The following is a 26,846-nucleotide window of genomic DNA, read 5'->3' as shown; positions in this document are numbered from 1 at the left end:
CTGACTCTATGCAGAGGGGTCACTCTTGGAAGGGCATTGGGGACCATAGGGTGCCATGGATCAAACCTGGGTTGGCTCTACCCACTGTACTATCTCTCGAGCTCCACATGAAGAGTTTTAAAAAACAGATTTCTTTAAAAATATGTATTTTTTTTTAAAAAAACACATATTTTTCAGAATTAGGATTAAGATAACACAAACAGAATTTATTTCTGAACAAACACATTCCATACTCTAAGAACTCTTTCTTTTTCATATATTTTAATTTTTTTATTGATTTTTTAAAAAAACTGATTTACAAAGTTACTGATAATTGAGTTTTAGGCATATAATTTTCTAGCACCAATCTTTACCATCAGTGTCTAAGAACACTTTCAAAATGACTAAAACAAAATCCTCCAAATTGAAGTTTCTTTGATCCCTCAGTTCTTGAAAACCACCATAAAATCTATTTTAGACTTTTAAATAGGGTTAGCAAACCCAGCATATGGACCTTTGGGCCTGGATCACTGTGCTGGGGGTGGCTTCCTCTGCACCTGAGATATTGGATACTCATCAATCCCTGGCTTCCACCCACTAGATATCTGTAGCAACTCTGCTCAATGCCCCCCGCTTCCTTCTGTGGCAATAAGGATCATATATATACTGTCAAGTGCCCATGTGGTCGACTGTGTCAATTTGATGGGCTACAAAATACCAGCTCTTTGATCCAACATTCTGGGTTTACCTGCGATGGTAATTTTGGATGGGATTGACATTTGCATCTGATCTGTATGGCAGCTTGCCCTTTGCAATGTGCGTGGTGCTCCTCTAGTCTGCTGAAGGCCTGAAAAGAACAAAAAGCTGACCCTTCTGAGATCAGAGGACACATTTCCTGCTTGACTGTTGGTCTGAGACATTTGTGTTTCCCTGCCTTGATTGATCCTAAGCCTGCTGGCTTTTTGGATTGGAACTAGACTGTGGTCACTTCTAGATCACCAGCCTGCTGACTGTATATCTAGGGACTTGGCAACATCCATAACTATGAGAATCAATAGTTTACAATCTTCTCCCCCAATCTCACTTTATCATTTTGTTTTGGGGCCTAACCCAGCAGTGTGCAGGGTCGATTCCTAGCTCTGTGCTCAGGAGTTACCCCTGATGGCATCCAGGGACCATATATGATTCCTGGAATTCGAACTGGGATCTGCCTCATAAAGGCAACTTCTTGCCTCCTGTAGTCTCTGGTCCCGACCAAACACTTTTGGGGGAGGGGTTGGGCCACATGGAAGCTGTGCTCAGGGGTCACTTTCGTAGTGCTTAGTGCTTGAGGAACCATAAGTGGCTGATGACAGTGTTGACAACAGAATCAAGGCTGGTTGAGTGCAAGACAAGTGCCTTAACTTGTCTTAACTTAACAACTATCTATCTCTCCAGCCCCTCTCACTTTATAAAGCTATAGCTATAGATAAAGATATATACACACATATATTCTGTTGGTTCTTTTTCTCTAGAAAACACTATTACAACTTTAGTTGAGAACCAGTTACACACTGTATTGATGGAAGAGAGACAGTAGGGAGTAAATTAGGAAAAAAGAAGATGGAAGTTGGAGAATATCTGATGTGGGCACCAATTTTCTATTATGGTGTCTAACTGGTAAAAGATGGACTCACTATGCTTCACCTCTATCCAACCTTCCCAACCTTTTGTGTAAGCTGGGCTCAGGGCTTACTCCTGGCTTTGTGATCAGGGATCATTCCTGGTGTGGAACTAAGGAGACTTGTACAGGGTGCCAGAGATTGAATATGGCTGGCCAGTTGCAAGGCAAACATACTACACACTCTATTATCTCTCCAGCCCTTCACTATGCACTTTTGTAATACGTATCCATCATGTTACCTGGCACAGAGACTACTTACCTCACTACTAGGAAGGAGACATTCGGCAGACATTGCTGTAAAATAAGAACACCTTTTATAAATTAACAGGTTGCTTTTACGATCAAATCACATTCATTTGTCATGATATGATATACAAAATCCACTGTTTTTATTCCAAATAGAGAATACAAAATCTTCCAAAAGAATGTTTTGAAGCAAACCCATGTTAAGTAGAAGAGTTTAACCATACAATAATGTATTATGGATTATAATCTTTTGCATTTTGCTATAGTAATTTACTACACACAAAATAGTTACTGATAGCTAATGTCAACTACTTTGGAGCAGCATCTCCTAAGTCATCTAGTGTGGCACAGATAAATTGCGTAAAGCACAATGGATTCTTCGAGGCCATGAAGACAAATATCATACTTTGTGATTCCCTGTATGAAGAAACCAAGTATGGGATTGTATAATTACATCAGTTCTCAAAAAACAACCACATAAACACAGAAGCACAAGAGACTAATCATTTACAAAGTTCACGCTGAGGATTTAAGGAATTAATTATAATGAAAATACCATAGAGCTACATTTAATTTGAAATAAAAATATCTACAGAGTACTCAATAAAACCTCTTCACATGGTCTATTTATACTTCCATTACTATAAAAAAACTGACACTAAGGATCTGAGTTACATCATCAAGAATTTGTCTGTGCAAATAAACATTAATAGAACATTTTCCAGACTACCTTTTCCCATGATTAATATACTTAAGTGAAGTCTTTTTAACATTATGAAAGAATGTAATTAATTACATATTATGTCCAGTCCAGTTACTGCCCTATACTTTGATATGATTTATATCAAATAAAGGAAAATAATACTTATTTGATTGCTTTTGTCCCTTTTCATATGTGCAAACAATATGTTTTGGGGGAGTTTTGATACTACTGAAATTGGCAAGGTTTTATTCCCATTAATGCCAAAGTATTGCCTCCTTCATAAAGGCAAGATAAACACTATGATTAAAATATAGTAAATAAAATATAGTAAAAAAGAAATTCTAGCAATACTGTTTCTACATGATTCAAAAAAAAGTTTTGTTGATTACTTACTATCACATAAATATATGATTGTTTAAGACATACTAAAATTTAAACATTGGATAGAAATAGATTTAGCTACAGGATAATGCAGTTTTCTTTATATGATTGATTTTTACCAGTAATATGAAGAGTTTAATGTAACTTTAATACAAATCCTCACAACACCCCTGTGAGGTAGGGACTGCTTAGATCCACTTTATATATATCAGAAATTCAGAACAAGAAATAGTAACTTAAATAAATCAAAAAATTTTGGTTTCTTATAAGGTAGACTGCATTTATCAGATGCTGAGTTCTGACAATATGCTAATAAGGACAATACTGAAACAATGTCTATTTTTTCCAGAAAATAACTCTAAGTAGGATTCTAGAAAGAAGGGAAAATTCTATGCTGTTCTAAAAGAGAAACATCTGCTTAGTATTTGTCAGATACACTGATTAAGGTGCACATAGAATTTCCAGTTTTAAGAATTTTGGTAATCATTATGCAAGTCTTCATATGTGGCTAAGGTTATAGTTCCATTTTGCAGATAAAGTAGTCACTACAACAGAAGGATATTTTTTATACAAAGTTGATTTTCTTAGGATCATGTTTCTTAAAATTATAGCAAGAGCATCATTTCAGTCATTTAATAACTATTTTTAAAATATGCCTATTAAATGCATGAAAAAAAGAAAAACTGGGTTCAGTTTCTGTACCACTAATCACTGGATCTTAAACCCTAGCTTTTGAGATTTTTAAAATATAAAACGGGCTGGAGCAATAGCACAGTGGGTAGGGTGTTTGCCATGCACATGGCCGACCCGGGTTCGATTCCCAGCATCCCATATGGTCCCCTGAGCACCACCAAGAGTAATTCCTGAGTGAAGAGCCAGGAGTAACCCCTGTGCATCGCCGGGTATGACCCAAAAAGCAAAATAAAATAAAATAAAATATAAAACAGGACTGGAGCGATAGAACAGCGGGTAGGGTGTTTGCCTTGCACACAGCCAACCCGGATTCAATTCTCAGCATCCCATATGGTCCCCCAAGCACCACAAGGAATAATTCCTGAGTGCAAAGTTAGGAGTAACCCCTGAGCATCGCCGGGTGTAACCCCCCCAAAAAATCTATATATATAAAACAGAGTGGGGCCAAAACAATAGGAGAGCGGGTCAGGCATCTGCCTTGCACACAGCCAACCCAGGTTCAATCCTCAGCACCTTATATGGTCCCCGGAGCCAACCAGGAATGATCTTTAAGCACAGAGCCAGGCGTAAGCCCTTATCACTACCACGTGTGGCCTCAAAACAAAAACACAGAATATTCTGGACTAAGGAAAAAGAAGACTTGCTTTAAATTCCTAATATTAAAAGCAACTATAAAAGAACAAACATAACAATTAACTATTATTTTCTGCACAACCAAAAGGCATAGACATATTTCTGCTTTAAATTTAGTATTGTCTATCAGGATCAATCACATGCAACCTCTTCACATTTTTCCAGATTCTGCCCTAGTTTGATGCACTATCCTGCAATTTATAGTCACCCCTTCATGCCAACCCTTTAGCTACATACTTCCTGTGTCAAGGAATAAAGACTGAGAAAGCAGGAAGTAATACAGAAGAGAAAATTAAGATTTCCACCCCTCACCATGTACAGTATCAGGGATCAAGTCGAGGGCCTCACACAGGTAAGGCATGTACTCTCTCAGGGAGTCATGTCCCTTGTACAGAAAAAAGTCATCTTATAGAGAATAAAATTTTGCTCAAAGGAGGATAGGAAATATATCCTAAATATTTCAAAATACATGACATTATGCAATTTGTGTTCATGCGATCAGATAGAATCTTGGAGGTCACGGAGTTAAAATTTTTTTGGTGGAGGAGGGGTTTAGGCCACATCTGGAGGGGCTCAGGCTTACTCCTGGCTCTGCACTCAGGGATCACTCCTGGCAGGGCTTAGGGGACCATATAGGGTACTAAGAATCAAACCTGGGTGAGCTACATGCAAGGAAAGTACCTGCTGTACTATTGCTCCAACCTTCTTAAACTCAATAATCTCTTAAATTATTTAAATTGAAAAAAAAAAAAAAGAATGTGGGATCATACCCAGCAACACTCAGGGGCCCTACCTTCAGTGGTGGGGCAGGAAGGCAGGAGCATGACACTGGAGCATCGAGATACAGTCTTTTAAGCCACCTCTCTAAACTTACTTAAAGTAACTTCTGTCTCCAAAGAGCAACAATTTTTTTTTAACTACTCCCAATAAAAGACTTTTGCTCATATCAAGCTTGGTCCCAGGCAAAGAAACTCAGCTGCCTTAGGCAGTGCCCATTTTTTTTTTTCCCATTCAGTTCTCAATAAAAAACTTTTACTCTATAATTCACCTACACTCAGTTTACCCAGAGAAAATTAAGTGTCCTTTAATGATTAGATCACTCTTTGAGTTCCTTCCTGACTAAACTCCAATGCTGAGAAGAAACACCATGCTTTCAGGAAATGTCCTTAGAAGAGAGTTCAGGACTTTTTGTATGCAGTTGGATTCTAAGCTCTAAAAACCAAATTTATATTAGTGAGGCTAAGACTTCAAAGGGTGACATACAAAAAAAAGATAAAGCAGTTTGAAGTCTCTCCCTTTTGTTATACTTGACTATCTAGTATTTGAAATTTAAACCTTCCAGAAACAATCTGGATCTACACTTTGTGCTGGCTTGATGAACTATTTCCCAGTTACACAGAGCAGGAAAATCTATCATTTGGTGTACGAATTTTGCTTATCTGAAGTTTTAGCTTTGTAAGTGAGTGATGTTTATTCACAGAGGAAAAGTTATCAAGAATTTTAAAGGTAGTTAGATGACACTAACGAAGCTGGCTAGTTTTGTGAACTGGACAAAAATAAAAACTGTAGTTCTAGAAAATTACTTTTCCAACGAATTACTAGATTATGAAAACCAATTTGGGGCTGACACACAGCTGACCTGGGTTTGATTCCCAGCACCCCCTGAGTACCACCGGATGTGGGTTACCCCCCAAAAAACAAAGCAAATAACATCAACTGAAGAGGTCAGAAAATTCTGACACTGATGGTGGGGAAAGAATTTGTGTTTAACATTTTTTTTAAAAAATTCAGATAAATCTATGGTCGTAAAAATCTCAAATTGCTCATAAGTTTTTTTAAGAATACTTGACTCTGTCCTGATATGCTTATTTTTGTGTATGTATCTTACTGGTTCTCTCCAAGATTTTTCTGAGTCCAGGGAAGATGACTCAACGGCTGGAATGCATGCTGACAGGGAGAGGCCCAGGTGTGCTCTCAGGTACAGCATGGTTTCCCAAGCACTGCCACATGTGGCCCTGGCGGCTCTCAGCATCACTGGGAAGATTCAGATACTAAAACAAAAATTTAAAAAACCCTTTTTCAGTTTTACTCTTCTACCCTTTTTTTGGGGGGGTGTGGGGGGAGGTGACACCTAAATAGTGCACAGGAGGTCCAGGGGTACCACTAGTGATTCTCAGCTAACCAAGCCAGCAGTTCAATGCAAGGGCTGGATGATGTGGTTGTGTGGCGCTGAGCACTACCTGGGTTACCCTGGGGATGCTCAATCAAGGGGCCTTCAGGACCACACCTGAATTATTTGGAGATATCCAGAGCAAAACCCATGAAGGGGAATGTGGTCTGGAGATTAATCACAAGGTCAATCACTTCCAAGGCATGATTCTTAACCCTGATCTATCTCTTCAGCCTGACCCTTTCTCTCTTTTAACCAAAATACATTTTACTACAAATGCGGTATACTCAATGTTAAAAAATAATAATAAAAGCCAAGAAAGATATTATAGAAATTTCAAGGGCTGGAGAGATAGTACAACGAGTAAGGCACTTGCCTTGCACATGGCTGACTAGGGTTCGATTCCCTATAACCCATACGGTCCCCTATAAAGAGTTAAGAGTAATTCCTGAGTGCAGAGCCAGCAGTGACCCCTAAGCATCCCTGGGTATGGCCCCAAAACAAAACAAAACAAAGTAATTTTAAGACTACTCATGATTTGGTATGGCTTGGTTTGAAAATTTTTATGGACTAGATGGTCCCCTGAGCACCGCCAGGAGTAACTCCTGAGTGCAGAGGCAGGAGTAACCCCTGTGCATCGCTGGGTGTGACCCAAAAAGAAAAAAAAATTATGGACTATAACAGTCATGCATTAAAATAATTATAATGGGAGAAGCTTGTTAAAAATAATCCCTTTAGCCAGAAGTGATAGTTTAGAACATTTCTTTAAAAAAAATAGATTTCATTTACAGAGCTGCAGAGATAGCTCAATGGATGAGTGCATGCTTTTGCATGTGAGAGCTCAGGGTTTGATCCCAAGCACTGCATAATCCCCCAGGCACTGGCAGGAGTAATCCTGAAGAAAACAGTCAGGAACAGGCCCTGAGCACTGTCGGGTATGGTGCAACCCCTGTTCTCCCACCCAATTTTTAAAATTTGCTTCCTATGTAAGATTTACTGACCTGTAAAACCTGGAAAAATTTAAACATTTTATAAATATTTACTATCAAGTTCCAGGTTTCTACTTAATTTCAGATTTCTATTTGTGAAAAGTTCACGGCCCTAATTGAAAGCTACATTTCCACAGTCATGTATATATATATCACAATAAAAAGATCAAATATATACATCCTTAAAATTACACACAGGGCCTGAGACATAGCTCAAATGATTAGTGTGCATGCCTTGCATGACGGAGGCCCAAATTTGATCCCCAGTACTGCATGGTTCCACAAGCACCACTGGGAGTGATTCCCAGCATCAAGCCTGGAGTAGCTCCTGAGTACCACTGAGGGGCCTGAAAAACAAGAAGGAGTAAACTCCACAGAAATGGAAAATGGCGAAGGAAAATGCCAAAGTAATTGAGAAAGAAAAGAATTTAGAAATTTTTAAAAATGCATGTTTTTTTTTTCCAGAATTGATATACAAATTCTGAAGAAACTGCTACTCAACTAAGATCGTGTCCACATGTTCTTGTGTGAGCTCTGTCTCTAAGGCACAAGAGGAGTCTAACTGTTCTTGTGACAACCGAGAGCTTTTCAGGGAGACATCAGACCAACTGTCACAATATGTCTGAAATCTCGGAGCTAATGCATTACCAAACCTTTGGTATCGGTTGTACCTGTAAGATTTACCTTTGTGTGTATACATGTGTTCCAGCAATTGGCTTTTTCGAAGAAATTTATGACCACAGATGGTACAGCTGATTTTTCTTTTCCTTGAAAAAGAAAAATTACAGTTTAATTCTACTGGCTCAGTATCTTTGGAGATCAAAGACACTTGACTGATCTGCAAAGGCTCCGTGATACCCCGGTTTGAGTGGTCAGGTTGCTGTTCATTCTCCTTGACAATGAAGGAGCTGAGCCTGTGGCATTCCAGGGCCTCATTATTTTCAGTAAGAGGGTGTACTTCACCAAGGTCATTACTTTCCAGAATGGAAGCAGGGACTCCAAATGGGAGGGATCCAGACACGTGGGTATGAAGATGTTGCCTTAGGTTACTACGGGAATCAAAACGCTCTCCACAGTAATGGCAGAGGTGTATTTTGATGCTACTTTCAGTGGGGCCTGTCATCTCTGATGAAGGTGAAGTATGGCCCTGGGAGATCACTGATTCTGGCTCACATCTCTCCTGCTTGATGGACACTGGGGACTTCTGATGTTCCTCCAATGCCTGGGTGGCAGCGTGGGCCCTCTGCTGGTCTGCAGTGCCATCATCCAGCCCAATTGCCAGAGAAAGCTGCAGCTGTGGGTGTTCACCCTGGACAGCAGCTCTGTTTCCGGCGTTAGTCGGAGGAGGGTCTTTGACTTCGAGTCCTTGTTTGACAGCTGTTTTTTGGGTTGTTGAGATCTGAATGCCATACAGATTTGAGGACTGCACGGTCTCTGGTGAGAACACCTGATTCATTTCAGTTGCAATATGAGAAAGGTAGTCTGCGTGAAGAAATCGAATCCCTTCTTCCAAACGACTGTGATCAACAATCTGTTTTGGTCCTTTCCCCGTGTACATAATGTGCAATAAATAGCTGAATATGTCAGGTTGGATGTCAGTTGGTTGTATTTTTATGCATTCGCTGTTAAAAACAAAAAAACAGACCCACACAAGATGAAAACAACCTAGTTGGTCTTTTAGTTAATATTAGGTCTTCAACTAAATCAAGTTCTTCCTAAGAAGTTCAAACTTAAGCAATCTAAATTGATGAAATAGAGCAGTAAAAGTTCCAACTTTCATTGTATGGCCGTTTTATGGTCCAGCAACAAGTCTTCATGCAGCTGGTCTACTACCTAAAGAAACACAGCGCCATGATGATGGCTCAAAGGGCAATGCACATGCTTGGCATACTGGAGGCCTGTATTTAATTCCCTGCATAGTCCCACAAGCACTGCCTGGGAGTAGGCCCCAAAACCAAGCTGGGAGTGGTCACACCTAAGAACTGCCAGATGTTACCCCGAAAAACAAAAGAAAAAAGTTACGAAACAGAAACTATGTTTAGTTCAAATTTATTATTTTGGTTTGGGGCCATACCTGACAATGTTCAGGGTTTACTTCTGGCTTTATATTCAAGGGTCACTCCTGAAAATGCTTGGGGGATCATATGGGGTGCTTTATATTGAACATGCAAAGCAAAATGCTTTACCTGTTATACTATTTCTCCAGTCCCTAGTTATTTAATGATTCCTAGATAATATATACTATGTTAGATGTGAGGAGGTAAAAATAAATTAATAAAATAGGTATCCTGTTCTTCTGACAGGGAAGAGGATGTGAAACACACTTGGCAATGCTCTGGGTTACTTTTGGCTCTGTGCTTAGCAATTATTCCTGATAAAGCTTGAACCGGGGGTCAGATAGCATGCAAGAAAAGCACCTTAACCCTACATATTCTCCAGCACTTGTGTCCTGTTCTTACAGAACTTGATAGCCTACCACTAAGTATAAAATCAGAAGAACTGAAAACAGGGTACTCAAACAGACCTATTTTACAATTCTACTAGCATTTACATTAGCTAGAAACAACAGTATTTAACAAATGAACTGTTTTTTTTTTTTGGCTTTTTTTGGGGTCACAACCGGCAAAGCACAGGAGTTACTCCTGGCTTTGCACTCAGGAATTACTCCTGGCGGTGCTCAGGGGACCATATGGGATGTTGGGAATTGAACCTGGGTTGTCCGCGTGCAAGGCAAAAGTCCTACTGTCACTCCAGTCCCGTGAATTGATTTCTTAAATGTGGCATATATATATACTGGAATATATATATATATAAATGTATGTATAATGGAATATTACTCAACCATAAAATGACATTATGACTCATGCTACAGCATGGATCAATTTTGAAAACATAGTGATGGGCTGGAGCAATGGCATAGCGGGTAGGGCGTTTGCCTTACATGCGGCCAATCCGGGTTTGATTCCTACATCCCTCTCGGGGAGAGCCCGGCAAGCTACAGAGTATCCTGCCCGCACAGCAGAGCCTGGCAAGCTCCCTGTGGCATATTTGATATGCCAAAAATAGTAACAAGTCTCACAATGGAGACATTACTGGTTCCCACTCGAGCAAATTGATGAACAATGGGAGGACAGTGCTACAGTGCAATGCTAGGATACTTTGTCCTGGACTTACTCCCCTTCACCCAAAAATCTGAAGATAAGTCAAGGTTTAATCCCTGGTACCACATGGACTCCCAAGCACCACTAGAAGTGACCATTGAGCACAGAGCCAGAAGTCGTCCCCAAGTTTTGCCAGGTGTGGCCCCCAAATTAAACATACACACCAAAAACAAAACAAAACAAAACAAAAAAACGAACCAACCAATGAATACAGGTAAAATCTTGTTTTTGTTTTGGAGCCATACTGGTGGTTCTCAAGGCTTATTCCTGGTTCAAAGCTCAGAAGACCATGTGATGTAAGAAACTGAACCTTGGGATTCTATAATCTATAGAGCAGCTGCTCCAGCCCTTTGAGCTAGCTTCCCAGCCCTTAGGTATAAATTTAAAATGCTCCCCAATAAAATAAGTTCAGTTTTCATGTAAATCTAGAATTCAGATAACAGCAATAGCTCTGTATCCAAAAACTAGTAATTACCCAGCAAAACAGGAGTAGGATAACCTAGTTACTGAGAACCATGAATCAATGAATTCACTAAGCTTGCTTGAAGCAGTTCATGTCACTACCTGAGAATGCTCTAGGTGTCAGTACGCTGGCAATCCTTTTCTTTAGTCTAGTTATCTGGGAAATCCCCCTTGAGTTTCACTTTCAGCTCTGACCCACCCACTTCCACCAGACATTTTTTTTTAATCAGACATTTTTTTAACCATCAGCACAGAGCTCTGTTAACTGAGAAATTTTACTTGCACTGGTCTGTCACCTTGTATCTCCTGCATTTAGTTTAACATAGTGCCTGGTACACACAAACCCTTTGAAGATGAAATTAACTTACAGTTCTAGAATGAGACTGATAAGAAGGTAGTGTTTCTAATCTACTTTCTACACTGACACATCAGACAGGAAGTTGGCATGCGGAAAAGGCTACCCATAACCTCCTTTCTCCTTGTGACATACATACCAATCATTCTGATCTACTCCTGCTTGTTTTCTGAATGTGCCAGTCTAGTTCACATCTGCATGCTTTCACGAATTTTCACCCCCTGCCTGCAATGTACATTTTCATATTTTTCTTCAACTGAAAAACTCCCTCTGATCCTTCATGATCCAGAGCCTCTGTAATTCCAACTTTCTCAAAATAGGGCAATTGATATTCCAATCTACCTTGAACAACATCCCCCTTATGTACTGATGGCACTGAGTATTTACTAACAGTAGTCTGTTAGTATACTATTCCAACCTATTCCGTTTCAGAAAGAAGCTGAAATCCCCAAAGAGCAATCATATTGCAATTATTTCTTTACATGTACTACATTCTTATTAGGCTACTGATTTATCTTTTTTTTTGGGGGGGGACACACCTGGTGGTGCTCAAGGATTACTCCATGTACAGTACTCTGGATTATAAGGTCCTGGTGAAGCTTGGGGGACTATTAGGTGTTGGGGATCGAACTCAAGGCTCCCACATATACACTTTTAGATATCTCTCTGGATCTAGACTATGAACTTCTTGAGTGTAAAGGGTGTAACTTACCTTTTACTACAGTTTAGCACAATACCTGACATGAAGTAGTTAATATTTGAATGAAAGAATAATTAGCAGGGGCTCGAACAATGGTATAGTGGGTAGGGAAGTTGCCTTGCACACTACTGACCAAGTTCTATCCCTACTACCCTATATGGTCCCCAAAGTCTTTTCTAGAGTGATCCCTGAGCACAATCCAGGAGTAAGCCCTGAGCAACACCACCACCCCCAAAATTAGCTAATGATGTATAAATAAAGTTGAGTTTCAAAGTATCTTCCTTTGAAAATAACAATGTTTTATAACTTATTTGATGGATTAGTGTGTGTGCATGTGTGAGTGCGTGTGTGTGTGTGTGTGTGTGTGTGTGTGTGTGTGTATTTGGGCTACACCTAGAAGTGCTCAGGGCTTACTCTCGGCTCTGAGCTCAGGGATCACTTTTGATGGGCTCAAACAAAAGGTGCTACGAACAAAAACCCAGATGAACCACGTGCAAGGCAAGCACCCTGCCCATTATACTATCTTTCAGGCTTCTAAAGTTATTCTTGTGTTTGCTTGGTTCTGATTCTGGTTCTATCTGGCTCAGACCACATACTACACTGTGCACAGGGGTTGCTTCCAGGGGTGCTAAGGGAATCATGTGGAGCCAGAGAGCAAACCACGCTCTCCTGTATCAAAACATGAACATAAGCACTTTTGAACTATCTTACCAGCCCCTAAAGTTACTTATTACCAAGAGTTCACAATCTAAATATCAGTTTTCTACACTCTTCCTAAATACTTACAATGTTGGGGTAACCTAAATTTTAAAAGCAATTCAGGGCTGGGGAGATGGTTCAGAGGGTTGGTGCCCATTCTTTGCATGCAGGAATGAAAGAATTCTTATAAATGCACGTCCTTACCTTGTTTGATGAATAAATATCATCTTGAAATAGTTAGAAAAAGCAGCAAGCACTGCTCTGTGGGCTTTAAAGTAAACATCTCCAATAGCAACCGTGCAATCACACAGAAAACCAAATTCTCGTTGCATGTTCAACTGCTGCAAAAGGACAAGGCTATGGCTAGCTGTGTCCATTATGGCTCTGAGAGGGAAAAAAAAGATAGTTCTTTTTAATTCTAGTTCCTATAGATCTAAAGATATTTAAAGCTAAATAAAATTATTCAATATTTTCAATCCTGCTTGTTTCATCTCAAATCTTACATTAACCCCCACCTTCATTATAACAAACGCTATTAATTCTACTCAAACCCTGAAATGTGACTTTTTCCTTTAATAAGATAACTTGGTACAAGTGACTCAGAAACAAAAAGAACCCTCTGTCCTTTTTTATCTATTCCACAATAGTTTCTAGTCCTGCTTTCTCACTAGAAAATGGGAATGAGATTGGTTTCCCTGTTTCAGAGTAAAGATGAGACATATAAAAAGCACCCTGTTATTGAAACTGCTATTCCAAAGTTAGCTATAAATATTAATAACATAACTATGTGCCCCAACTGCTCCTTAAGAATCATCTGTGTGCTTAGGGGACAACAGCCTATCATACAATGTGAGAACTTAACAGGTGTCCTGAAAATAGCTGGTGAGCCTCATTCCTTGATTTATAAGGGCAGAGGACCCCATAAAAAAGAATCTAAATTCTGATCATATCTGCATTCAGTCACAAATAAACATAGAGGGAGAATCCAGTATGGGACCACAGGCAAAGTGATACACAAGGAAGAACATGCAGAGGAAATCCGGTGGAGAAGTCAAAGGTAAGCATCAAGGATACTTAAGAGTTCTGTGGACCCAGGCAGGTAGAAGGCGATTACTTCACCTTCTCCATTCCAACTGTACAGAGTCTTGAGGCTTTATAGGAGAGGGTGGTCATGTTATAACGACAATCACTGGGGGGTTGGGAGATCTATGCTGAAAGTGGAGATCTTGAAAAGAGGGTAAGTTTCTTCACTAGCCAAAAAGACCGAGGTCTAAGTAAATAAATGATGAGAGTATGGGTTTAGCCATCGGGAAACTGGCAGTAGCTAGGGAAGCAGATAGTTGAATGAGTGATACTAAAAATAGCAGACACTTCACTTTGCACTCATTTTATTTTCAGTAAAACTTTATGAGAAAGGGAATGCATTTAATGTGCCTTACAAATGAAGGAACTCAATTACGAAGATGTAATTTACCCAAGTTCACACTGCAAGAGGCACAGTAGAGGATTCGAATCCTGGGTCCCAAAACCTAAACGTCCGCTCTACCTATCCCTCAAATGGAACATGACCACAGACTGAAGAAGTCAAGGGAAAAGCTGTTTTGCTTCTCAAGACATCAGGAACTTTTGGAAAGAGGAATCTGGGAGAAACCAGATTTTCTGCTGCTTAAACACAAGTGATGAAGTGACTCCTGGATCTGTGTTTGGAAGTTGCTCTCAAGTATATTCTGGGAACCATGTGATGCCAGGAATCAAACCAGGGTCAGCTGCAAGCAAGGCAAGCATCTTCAGTCTCTGCACTCTCTCGCAGGTTTCCAAGTATTTTTTGTTTTCAATTTTTCCTTTTTGGAGGGAGTAGTGTGACACTGACCTGAGTCAGGGATCACTCCTGGCTAAGCTTGGGGAACTATATGTGGTGACGGGGACCAAATCCTGGTCAACTGTTTGCAAGGAAAGTGTCTTACTCACTATACTATCTCTCCAGCCCCCTATATATATTTTGAAGAGAAATTTAATTTAAAAAATTGATAATGTATTCTACAGAAGAAATTACATAGATACTACAATAAAAAAGATTACAGGCTAATCAAGAGATAAAAATCAAAACAGCAATTACAATCGGAAATACAGGAGTAAGTGCCTAAGAGCAGTTCGGATCACATGCTGTGAGGCAGAGTGAAATAACAGGTAATCCAATGAAAAATATGCCAGTTTACTGATTTAGAACAACAGAAGGTGAACACAGCACCCAGGAGCAAAGAACAGAATGAGTAAATTAACAGATATCAGTATGAATACAGAGAGCAAAAGAATTTGCTTTGTCATAGGAAAACTAAAAGCAAAGAACAAGTGATGGGGTCAGTTAACAGGAGGTACTGTATATAAAACTATAAAGAACTGCGATGGTACTTGAAATGGAGAACCTAATATTAAGATGTTTTCAGTGCCTGGGAACACAATATACTAGTTATAAAGCTTGCACTCTGGAGCAAGACAATTGGATTATAATTCCAACACTGCTGATGGAATGCTTAACTGTCTAAGTCTCAATTTCACTTATAAAATGTGGACAATTATAGTATTTACCTCACATGCTGTTATACAGATTTAGTACAATAATGCCCATAAGCATTTAGAAATTGTAGAACTCACAGAGTTCAACAAATACTAGTCATCATCATCATCTTCACCATCAGACCTTGAGTTGAAACTATTCTAGTAACAACACACAAAGAAGATTTGCAAGGTGGGGCTGGAGCTATAGTACAGCGGGTAGGGCATTCGCCTTGCATGCGGCCAACCCCCGAGTTCCATCCCCAGCTTCTCATATGGTCCCCTGAGCACCACAAGGAGTAATTCCTGAGTGCAGAGCCAGAAGTAACCCCTGAGCACTGCCAGGTGTGACCCAAAAAGAAAAAATAAAAATTAAAAAAAAAAGTAGAATAGCAAGGGAAAGGGATGGGGAAAGATAGACCAGAAAGGAGTCAATAGCCCTATCCAAGTAATGGAAGTAGACTAAAGAAAGGAATACAAGACACATCAGATGTAGAACTCACATGAACTGGCAACTGGATATGGTCAATTAGATTTCAGGTCAAAGGTGAGTCTAAGAATTCCAGTTTTAGTTACTGAAAAAAAATCATTCCTACAGATATTTGCAGATTGACTACCATTTGCTAGGCACTGACAAAAAGGGAGGATTCCAGAACACCAGAGAAAAGACGCACAGACTTGAGGTCTTGAGATGGCTTTGAAGGGCAGGAGTGTCTGCCTTGCAATCTGCAGGTCCAAGTTCAAATTCAATCCCTGATACTTCATGGCCCATTGAGCACCAAGCTGTGAGTAGCCCTGATCACTGCCACATGTAGTCTAATGCCCCCCTTGCCAATAAATAAATAAATAACTGGCTTCGTAAAATCAGCTTCGTCTTCAATACAGTGAGCTCAAGGTACTCATTCTCAGCAGAAATATTTCCTTAATGGGAGCCAGAGCAAATAATACAGTGAGTATGGCACTTGTCTTGCATGTGGACAACCAGGGTTCAATCCCTGGTACCTCATATGGTTGCCAGAGTCTCACCAAGAGTGATCCCTGAGTGCAGAGCCAGGAGTAAGCCCTGAGCACCACTGGTATGATTTAAAAAAGGAAAAAAGAAACAAACATTTCCTATTAGTTCATTACATGAAAGACTAATGCTCTATGCAGAGCAAGACTGGACAGAGAGAAAGGTCCTCTGACATTATTAGGTTGAAGTCACCAGGTATGGGAAGGATGAAATAAAAGAAGCAGCTAAGAACGAATCTTTGGAGGATCTGGGTGGAGGATGCTCGACTCCAATCCAAGTAGGCTTGGAGATCTTGGCCCCGGAACCCGCGTGGCTTTGTCCCTCTGCCAGTACTTTCATGTGTGCGGAGAGTGGTCTCAGCATGGTGGTGGCTGGTCCTGGAGGTCTTCGACTGCCGGAGCCCTCGTCGGGGCAGGGAGGAAAGCTCAACCCGCTCCCCTCCAAGGGACCCCGGCGAGGAACAGCCAGGCATAGGGGCAGGAGACTGCACTGGTCTCGTCCGGGAGCTGGATCCTCCAAATTCCAGTAGGCGGAGGTCACACCCACCACCTGGCCCCCTGGCGCCGTGTAATCCCATCAATGGCCAAGACTCAGAGACTATAAAATCCAGCTCCTGGAACCACGAGGCCGCATCTGCGGCCGCGTGACATCTTATCAGGACATCTTTTTATGACATCTTATTATCTCATTCCTACTTTGGACAAACTTGCAGGGTATCAAATGTAGCCTGCCCACAGGGCAGAGTCTGGCAAACTCCCCGTGGCCTACCAAATATGCCAAACACCAGTAACAATGATGGGTCTCATTCTCCTAAAGAGCCTTGATTATAATCTCAGGGCTAGGATGAAAGAGACGTTACTGGGGCCTGCTCGAGGCAATCGACGAATAACAGGATGATGAATGAATGAATGAATGAAAAGAACGAATCTTTAAGAAACAAAAAAGGATCCGAAAAGATGGTGCAGTGGGTAGGGCATTTGTCTTGGCAGGACTTAGGGGTGATATTGGGTGCTGGGTATCAAACCAGAGTCATTCACATGCAAGGCAAGCGCCTTACCAACTGTTACATCTCTCCAATCCCAAAGGTGGGGCTGGGGGGATTCGCTCAGTGTTAGAAAGTGGCTTGATGCCGGTGGGTGTAGTTGCTCCTGCAAGTACTTGGGGAGTCAAGAGGCTATAGGGATGGAACCTGAGACTGCTGCGTGCATCACTGAATTATCTCTCCAGTCCTGTATGCTCTTTCAGATGGGACTTATACACAAACTAAGCAGTCAGTCCACAAGCAAAAGAAGTTTAGACCTTGAAAAAAAAAACCCTTAGGAGTCACCCAAGTACTTCCTGGAGTGGCCCAAAAAAATAAGCAAAAAGAAACTTAGGAAAATATCCCTGACACTAATACATAGCATTGAAATGAATGGTTAACTCTTCCATACACTACTTTGTTACAGCAAATGATGTAAATTTTATTTAATCTATATTTAAATTCACTTACTTTTTAAAAAAAAATTTTTTTTAAGAACACACCCAGGGGGCTGGAGCAATAGCAACAGCAGGTAGGGCATTTCACTTGCACACAGCTGACCTAGGTTCGATTCCCAGCATCCCAAGCACCGCCAGGAGTATTCCTGAGTGCAGAGCCAGGAGCAATGCCTGTGCATTGTCGAGTGTACCCAAAAAGCCAAAAAAAAAAAAAAAAAAGAATACAACCAACTGTGCTCAGAGCTTACTCCTAGGTCTATTTTTAGGCTCAGGACTTATTCCCAGTGGACCCAAGGGATCATAGAGGGTGCTGGGGATCAAAACAGGGTCAGCAGTATGCAACGAAAGCACCCTATCCTCTGTACTATCACTCTGGCCCTGACTTTTAATTTGTTAAGCCCATTTAATGAATTAAAGTAAAGTAAAGTAAAGGCCCTCCCGTTGATCATCGATTTGCTCGAGCGGGCCCAGTAACGTCTCCATTGGAGACTTTGTTGTTACTGTGTCTGGCATATCGAATACTCTCGGTAGCTTGCCGGGCTCTCCGAGAGGGGCGGAGGAATCGAACTCGGGTCGGCCATGTTGGCCGCTTGTAAGGCGGACGCCCTACCCGCTGTGCTATCGCTCCAGCCCCTCATTCTTTTCTCCCATTTTTCAGTTTTTATTTCTCTGCTCATATTTATTTCTGGTTCACATATTCCACTCTTGTGTTGTTCTACATCTTTGAACAGTTACAACTGCTACTTTAAATCTTCCCTGTTAATTCTAATCACTGGGTCATCTTGAGGGCAAGACCATTAAGTTGATGGCTTCCTGATTCTTCTGTGTCCTTTCATTGTTTCACTTTTTTTGTTTGTTTAGTTGTTTGGGGGCACATCTGGTGATGCTCAGGATCATTCCTACTAGTGCTCTGGTACCATATGGGGATCAAATCTGGGCTTTCTACATGTAAAACATGAGCTCCAGGCTACTGAGCTATCTCTCTGGCTCCTTGGCAGAAATTTCAAGACGTGATTCAAACTGCATAAAAATAATTTAAGATAACTGTTATACAGAACAATAAGAACTAAGAGCAAAATGTACAAGTGCTACTTCTTTTGAGAGGGGGTGGAGTTAGGACCATACCCCAGCTATGCTCAAGGAACCATATATAGTGTCAGGGATCAAACCCAGGTCAGCCACATGCAAGGCAAGCACCTTGCATGATATAAACATATATACTATTTCTCCAGTCCCCCAAGTGTTACTTAGGTCTTATCTGTTATCACAGTGGTATTTATAATAATAGGCTCAGTGATAGTTAAGTTCATAAAAGCCTTTATTTGCTACACCTCAGTAACTTTGGGTTGGCAAAAACTAAAAGTTTTTTTTTTTTTTTTTTTTTTTTTTGCTTTTTGGGTCACACCCGGCAATGCACAGGGGTTACTCCTGGCTCTGCACTCAGAAATTACCCCTGGCGGTGCTCAGGGGACCATATGGGATGCTGGGAATCGAATCCAGGTCGGCCGTGTGCAAGGCAAACGCCCTACCCTCTGTACCCTCTGTGCTATTGCTCCAGCCCCAAAAACTAAAAGTTTTAAGAGAGAAATAAAAGGAATGATTTTAACATTGTGTAGGGGCTGGAGAGGTAACAGAGCAGGTAAGGCACTTGCTTTGCATGTGGCTGACCCAGGTTCAATCCTCAGCACCCATAGGGTTCCCTGAGCCCACGAGGAGCTGAGTCAGGACTAAGCCCTGAGCAATTCTGGGTGTCACTCCGAAACAAAACAAAAACAAAACAACCCAAAACACTGTGTAGAAAACATAGTTTCTCTTGGTTTCTAACACTCTTATCATTAAGGATGAAAAGTTGGCAAAGAAGCGTGTACAGCTTTTTTGAAATTCATAGCTATAAATACAAAGGTAAAAGCAGAAACACTCAAAGTGCCACAAGAGAAAATATTTAAGTGATTTCAGCTTTCAAATGTATTTATACAAGACGCCGGAAGTGTAACATCTTATAATCTAAAGAAACAATATTTGCAGAAATAATTTTTAACCAGGAATGAGCTCTTGTGGCAGACTATTTTGTGAAATCTCCCATGAAGTTGTTGTGATGGGCGAGTCCTACCTACTCCAGATGAACACAAACAGAACTGAAGAGGTAAAACACAGACCCTGTTACTCTGGCTTCACAGGTGATCCTTACCTGATGTCTTATTTAAGAACCATTGAATAGAAGAAACCAAGAATGTTTCACACTCTAACTTACAAAGAAAAAGAAGCAATGTCACAAAAAGCAATGTAGGAATCAGCTCAATTACATTAAATAAAAAAGCCAACACATGTAATTCCCATTGTAACTTTAAAAATAACCAGATTCAGAAACAAATATTCTTGGGCCTGGAGTGATAATACAGCAATAGTACAGTGGGTACAAACACTTGACTTGCATGTGGCCAACTCAGGTTCCATTCCCAGCATCCAATATATGGTCCCACCAGGAGTAATTTCTGAGTGCAGAGCAAGGAGTAACCCCTGAGCATCACCAAGGGTAGCCCCCAAACAAAAAACAAAACAAAACAAAAAATACTTCCAAAGTAGGTGGATGGGCATTGAGAGCAGAGACACCATCATTTTCACAACTCTTCTTTTAAAGTAATTAGGATAAAAATACTTTTTTCATATTCCATTACAACAATTTTCAGAGTATCTGAAAATGACTAGGGTCGCGACTCAATGATACAGCACAGACCTTACCTCTGTGAGGTCCCAGGTTTGACTCCAGTACCACAAGGGTGTAATCACTAGGCACCACAAAAGAATATGGAAATGTAAATTTGGAATACTTAGCTTGAGGTAAGGTCTTCAGAAATTCTAGAGATCTGCTAATGAAAATCACTAAGTATGTTAGGAATGAGAATAAGAAATAAATGTAGTAGATGACACAGGAAGAGCAGTTATGCTCTAGAAACCTTTACCAAACTGGGAAGCATTAGGTTGGGGCCTTCTGTTTGCTGGCAGACAAAGCCAGCCCACTACATCTCTAACCCCCATAGAAATGAGTGGGAAGCCTGATAAAGCCACAGTAGTACCAGGCAAACAAGAACGTTACCACCAGTGGAGTGCAAATTGCTGGTGTACCCTAAAAGAAAAAAAAAAAGGTAAAATGAAAGTACAGCAAAACCCTGTGAAGGAAAGGAAAACATTCTTTTTAAACCCACACATACAAGAAAAACTGTGTTTCTGAAAGGAAAAATAAGATACCTGAAAGGACAGGAGAAAGCTGGAAAATGACAATACTAGTACAGATCTAGAATACTGAAATGCACTACAGACAAGAGTGATGCTAACTTCTGAATACAGGTGAACTAATACTTCCTTTGCCAGAACTGTCCAGAAACATGTCAAGAAAACCCTGTTTAAAGTGCCTAATTTTTTCAAAAGTCTTTAAATTGATTTGTAACCAGGGAAATGAATTTTTTTAAAGGTAAGAAATGTGACATAACAAAATTAACTCCCCCCCTCAAAAAAAAGTTTAAAAAATCCTGCTAGCCAAGAAAAAGCAGAAGTGCAAATGAATTAAAAATATTCTCAAACTGTTCACTTCAAACATTTCATTCTCCTCTTCCTCCCCTCTCCCTTAGGGAAATTAAAGTAACATCTTTCCTAGTAAGTCTAGCAAATACCATTTTAGTTATTATCAAGAGGTATTACTATGACTAAATCAACTATAAAGAAGGTTTTGTACTGAGTGTTTTATGTACTTTCTCTTTTAATCCTGTGACTGTATTTGTCATTTTAATTTTACAGAGGAGAAAACCTAAGCATAGAACATTCAATGAGCAAATAATATAAGGAGAGAATAAAAACGAGGCTGACTCCATGTACTGGTAACTATAAACTGGAGCGATTTTTCTTAGTATCCTCTCAAAAGATCGAAATGCATGTACAAATATGTTACGTTATTTGGAATAAAGCAGAAGGTGCAGGAAGTGGTAGAGCAGTACTTCCTAACTTAACGAGATAAGAGCACCTGCACTGTTTTTTTTTTTTAGAAAGAAGGAAAGAAAGAAAAAAAGAAAGAAAGAAAGAAAACTTGCAATAATAGAACCCCAGCCTCCAACACTTTCTGGCTCTGTTATTACTAACATGAACAGGTTTTTCTTTAACAAGATGGTCAGAGCAGCACCTACGCACCACAGTACATAAATCACTTTGGTTCAGTGGCAGGGAGGGCATTATGCAACACTTCCCAGCACAGCTCTCACCAGGATATTTTACAGGCAAGGCACTTCGGCCCCTCCTCCCCAGCTAGACAGCCTGGCTCCTTCGAATTCCCCTCAGGAGATAGGGTGGAAGCTCATAGCTCTACTTTCTAAGGCAGAGAGGGCAGCTGAAAGTCCTGCTTGGCCTCTCTGGGCAACCACAGGCGCCAATAAATCAGCCACAAGGCGATTCTCTCATCCCTTTCCTGGCTTCAAGTGGTAGCAAGATATAAAGCAAAAGAGCAGGCTTGACTTGGGAGATAAGTGATCTAGCCTTGAATTCTATTGCAAATAACTGCATCAGCCAAGTCAGGTAAATCTCTAACCTTGTCCCCTCCTTCATAAGATGGAGCCAATGAAACCTCCTTTTTAGTAAGAAGTCAAAATTCATCTTCAAAAGCAGCTAGTCATGGCAGGTACTCAAACAGAGACCCAAATCAGCCATCTCCTCTCCGGACAAGCAAAAAGATACAGCAAGTCAAGTGCCCTCCTTCTCTCCTCTCCTGCTGACCATCCTATGATGGTTCTAGGCCATCTGATTACCTTTCAACCATCAAACTAATCCACTACACATCCTGGGCCATTAATGCTTTGCCCCTACTTAGGGGCTGATGCCTGACAATGGAATAATAGCTCTTATTTAGTTAGAACACTCTAATTGTGGGCTGGGGCTCAATGGTTAGAGCACTTAGAGTCTGTGTGAAGCCCTGGGTTGGAATACCAGCAAACTCTTAGGATTCCCGCCCGCCCCCCCCACCCCCTTCCCCAATATATTTTGCTGTGTAAGATTTTAATGGCTTAAAGGCTTAAGCAACCAATGTTGCAAACAGGTCTTGAGCACACAAGATCACGGGCAGTCTATTCCACCTACAAATAGTATCAAGCTCATTCCTTAAAATATCAGAGGCATCTCACACCGGCCAAGCCTCGTTTCTCAACAGCCTGGGTCGAGCCAAAAATCGTCACCTCTGGCGGTCAGTCTCTCCCAAGAGTGGGTCAAACTGGCGCGGAGGTACTGTAGGGAGAACTCCATGACCGAGCCCCTGGCACTGGGGTCACTCAAGGTCCGCCAGACCACCTTCCGCTACCCTCTTGGGGCCTGGTGAGAGGCGCTGGTGAGAGGCACGACCCGGAAGGCGCTCTCGGCTGGAAAACGCTGTGATCACAAAAAGTGTTAACTTCATAACGTGACAAAAGATCCTGTGAGCATCAACAACGGTACCAGAAAGGCGGGCGCCTCCTGAAAAAGCAGGTCGACCCCAGGGGGAATCCCTTGGGCGGGAAACCGGCCTCGGTCCCGCCAGCGGCTGTCACAGTTGAGGGACGGCGCTTGGGGATCGGCTCCCCGGCTCCCAGTAACGAGTGCTCGGGCGGGCAGTGATCCGTGGCACACGCTTTTTAATTAAAAAAAAAAAGAAAAAAGAAAAGAAAAAAGATCGGGGCAGGCTTTACAGGAGATGAATGGCATCTGAAGGAGGGAAAACAATAAGGGGAGGAGATGCCTACCGGAGAGGCGGGTCGATCACAAACAGGGGCAGGCTGGGCAGAGGGAAGGCGGCGGCCGCAGTCACCCGCGGCAGCGCCTTGGAGACCAGCCCACTGGCCCTGGGGGGGAGGCGCGTCCGCCCGCGGGAGCTCCGCGGGCCCGTGCGGGCTTTCCTGCCCGGGATCGCACCCGGGAGGGCTCCCGCGCGCCGGCCCAGCCTTCCTCAGGTCTGGGCAGCTGCCTCATGCGGGCAGCGAAAAGTGGCTCCGGGGGACGGCGGTGGGGGAGACCCTCGACCCCGCGCTCACTCGCGGTGGCCGTTTTCCTCCTGGGCCCTGATTGACATCTGCAACGGACCGAAAACACCCCTCGCCCCGGCTACTTGCATCTGTTCCGCGACCGCCGCAGCTGCAGGCCGCCGCCCCGGGGCGGCTCGCGGCGGGAGGGCCCTGAGCCCGGAGCAGCCCACAGGGGTTGGGCCGCGTCGCTTACCCAGACGCCGCCGCGGCGGCCCGCCGGATCCTCCGTGCGGGAGGGGCGGCTCCCGCGCCGTGTACGTCACGCGGCGGCGCCGGCTCACGCACCCCGTGGCCCGCTCTCGCGCGGCTTCTCGCGCCGACCGGCCCGCGAGGACTCACGTGACTGCGTGCCCGGCTAGCCCGAGAGCGAGGGGCGCGAGGGCCGGGGTGGGTGTGCGTGCGTGCGTGCGTGCATACGTGCGCGCGCGCCCGCCCGCTGCCCGCTCCTGTGGCGGGGCGGGGGGTCAGCCCGCTCGCCCGGCGCCTCCGCCGCGGTCTCTCGTCGTGACTGTAGGCGGAAGCGTGGGAGCCCAGCCTGGGCGTCACGGGCGCCCCCCACCTCCCCAAACCGCGTGACCCCGGGACTTTCCCCCAGGGTGTGCAGAAGCACGGGGCCCCGACTCAGTTCAGGCGGGGGTGGGGGTGGGGAAGGGTGCGACCGCGACCGCGTGTTCGTGGGAGAGGGCTGAGGGCGCGGGTCCAAGCGAGCTGAGCTGCGGGAGCTTGAGAGAAGAGGCGGGCTGGACGGGGTGGGGCATGGCGGGGAAATGACTCAGGGCCAAAGGCGGACGGGCCAGGGGAGGGGAGGGTGGGGAGCGCGGGAAAAAAAAAAAAAACGACCCTGCACTGACCAGCGGCGCGCGGGACAGGGCGAGGGTACCCACGCCCCCAGAAGCTCGGGGGCGTGCTGCGGGGGCGGGCCCAGGGCTGGGGACGGACTTCGGGACAGGGTGGGATGGCAGCATCCTGGCCCTGGGGAATCGGGAGGAGCCCGGTGTCCTCCAGCTGTGCAAACAGGAGGAGGAGGTCCCAAGCGTACCCCTGGGAGAGGGGCGAGAGGGGTGGTCAAGCCGCGCCGGCCCCCGCGGTGCGGGTTGCGCCAGCCTCCTCGGAGCCCGACGCAGAAACTTGTTGCAACAAACAGGCGACCGCGGGTGCCCCTAGCAGCCAGCGGCGGAGTGGGTGGGCGGGCGAGAGGGAGGGGAAGGCTGGCGGACGCCGCAGCGAACTGGTGGGCAGACCCGGAGTCGCCGCGTAAGCGGGGCCGGCTCAGTGCGGTGCGGCAGGCGCGGCTGTGCGGCAGCGGAAGTCCTTTGTTGCAGCACAGTCCCTGGCAGAGCCTGAGCCTCTCCGCGCAGCCCAGCCCGAGCGCCGCGCGCCGCCGCCACTGCAGCTCGCGGCCCCTTCACCTCTGCCCGCCTTTCGCGCGGCCGATCTGCCTCAAACTCCTCAAAACCTCCGCCGCCCCGGTGCCTGCTGCTGCCGGTGAGTATCTGCCAGTTGTGAGGCGATTTGCGCAACTTTGGCCCGGCCCGAGAGGCGGCGGGCCGCGCGGGCCCGACGGAGTGCGGGGCCGGAGCGGCGTCAACCCGTGCGGGGAGCCGGAGCGCGGCGGACGCGCGGCGAGGACCCCGGCGACGGGGCGGCTGCGGAGCCGCCTGGCTCGAGCCCGCCGCCCGCCGGCGCGCCGGGTCCGGGACAAGCGGCCTCCCTGCGTCGGAGGCAAAGCCCCTGCCGAGTCTAGTTCACAAATTTGTTCTCTTTTTCTTCTTCTTCTTTTTTTTCTCCCCCCCCCTTCTTTCCCTTTATTTTTCCGAGGGGGGAGGGGAGAGGAGGTGTAGACGGGAGGCGGGAGGACTCGGTTGATTGACGTGCCCAGAGCCCGCTTCGCGCAACTTACAGCTGCGGCTTCGCGGCGGGTGGGAGGGGAAGTGTCCCGGAGCCCGAGGCCGCAGACTTGGGCGCGCTCCGAGGGAGGAGGCGTAAGAGCCGGGCAAATTCTTGCCACGCTCTTTCCCACCCCCTCCTGCCGGCGCGCACACTTTTTGTTCGGTTAAAAAAGAAAAAAAAAAAACCGTAAGTCTCGGGTCTCGGAATACTTTTTGACATAGAGGTTTCCTGAGAAGAAAGTGCTTTGGTCGCTCTCGGTGGGCACTTCCTGGAAGTTCTCTTAGTGTTGGGTAAATGTGTTGGATTTGAGTGTGGAGTCCTTAGTGAAAAATCACTGAACTCAAGCCACCTTCCCAATTTCCCCTTCTACTTGATAGGAAAGGTTGACATGACAGTTTACAGATTGGGAACGTCACAGCGCCGCAGAGAGGTGGATAAAAGCCCGGGATATTTTCTGGGGACAAGTAGGACAAGATTTTGGGGGTGGAGTGGGGGGGTAATATTCCGAATTCGAGTTTCTGCATAGAAGGGCGTGCGCAGGTCTCTACTGTGCAGAGATCTGCAGGACCTATAGGGAATACTCCACCAGAACACTTCTCTCTCTGACATTCAAATCTAAGCCATGGTTCCAGGTTGTTGCTCTGTGTGTGTGTGTGTGTGTGTGTGTGTGTGGTGTGTGTGTATCTCTATCTCTGGGGAACGCATGGGGGTCGGGGGATCCATGGTTTACTGCTGACTGGGCTCAGGGATCAATCCTGGCACGGTTCTGAGTTCATTTGGGGATGCCTGGGATTGAACCAGAATAGGCTACGTGCGAGGCAAGCCCCCTACATGCTGTATTCTCTCTCCAGACCTCACTTCAGGTTTTTTGAAGCAACATAGAATGAGTTCATTTCTTTTTCTTTTTTGAGTGGGGTGTTGATCGAATTAATGTGTCAAGGTGCAAAGCATTAACCCTGTCACTAGATAAATTTCCAGCCTTAGAGTTAATTTCTTGATCTGAAGTTCAAGGACTTTTCCTTTTAAATGGAAAAATTAAACAAGAG

General features: G+C 43.9%; 2 protein-coding genes across 8 annotated transcripts in view; one reads left to right on the top strand and one right to left on the bottom strand.

Annotated features, from left to right (window-relative positions):
- Window positions 1-1,840: 1,840 nt before the first annotated feature.
- Window positions 1,841-24,196, bottom strand: ZBTB25 (zinc finger and BTB domain containing 25). Of its 6 annotated transcripts, XM_056133172.1 has the most exons (5): window positions 22,669-22,783; window positions 13,039-13,218; window positions 8,316-9,079; window positions 8,142-8,224; window positions 1,850-1,936 (listed from the first exon to the last, which is right to left on the bottom strand). In XM_056133172.1, exons 1-5 carry the CDS (start codon window positions 22,677-22,679, stop codon window positions 1,898-1,900), a joined length of 1,077 nt encoding a protein of 358 aa, XP_055989147.1. In that variant the 5' UTR covers window positions 22,680-22,783; the 3' UTR covers window positions 1,850-1,897. The 6 variants fall into 6 exon arrangements, with proteins under 6 accessions (XP_055989145.1, XP_055989147.1, XP_055989144.1 ...); XM_056133170.1 differs by having other exon boundaries at window positions 1,841-1,936; window positions 8,142-9,079; XM_056133171.1 differs by lacking the exon at window positions 1,850-1,936 and having other exon boundaries at window positions 7,964-8,224.
- A 549-nt stretch (window positions 24,197-24,745) lies between these two features.
- Window positions 24,746-26,846, top strand: part of ZBTB1 (zinc finger and BTB domain containing 1) — a 30,515-nt gene continuing 28,414 nt past the window's right edge. For both annotated transcript variants that reach the window (XM_056133162.1, XM_056133161.1), the window contains exon 1: window positions 24,746-25,395. The gene's annotated coding sequence lies outside the window, so the exon portion shown is untranslated. The remainder of the gene's footprint in view (window positions 25,396-26,846) is intronic.

The sequence above is a fragment of the Sorex fumeus genome, unplaced genomic scaffold (genome assembly GCF_029834395.1).
Source record: "Sorex fumeus unplaced genomic scaffold, SorFum_2.1 ptg000098l, whole genome shotgun sequence".
Lineage (NCBI taxonomy): Eukaryota > Metazoa > Chordata > Mammalia > Eulipotyphla > Soricidae > Sorex > Sorex fumeus.
Note: the sequence above shows the minus strand (reverse complement) of the source record. Positions and strands in the feature narration are given on the sequence as shown.

Coding starts and splice junctions, on each gene's coding strand:
- ZBTB25 (XM_056133167.1), bottom strand. Junction 9,080..13,038: donor ATATTTATTCATCAAACAAG/GTAAGGACGTGC, acceptor TGTTTTTAACAG/CGAATGCATAAAAATACAAC.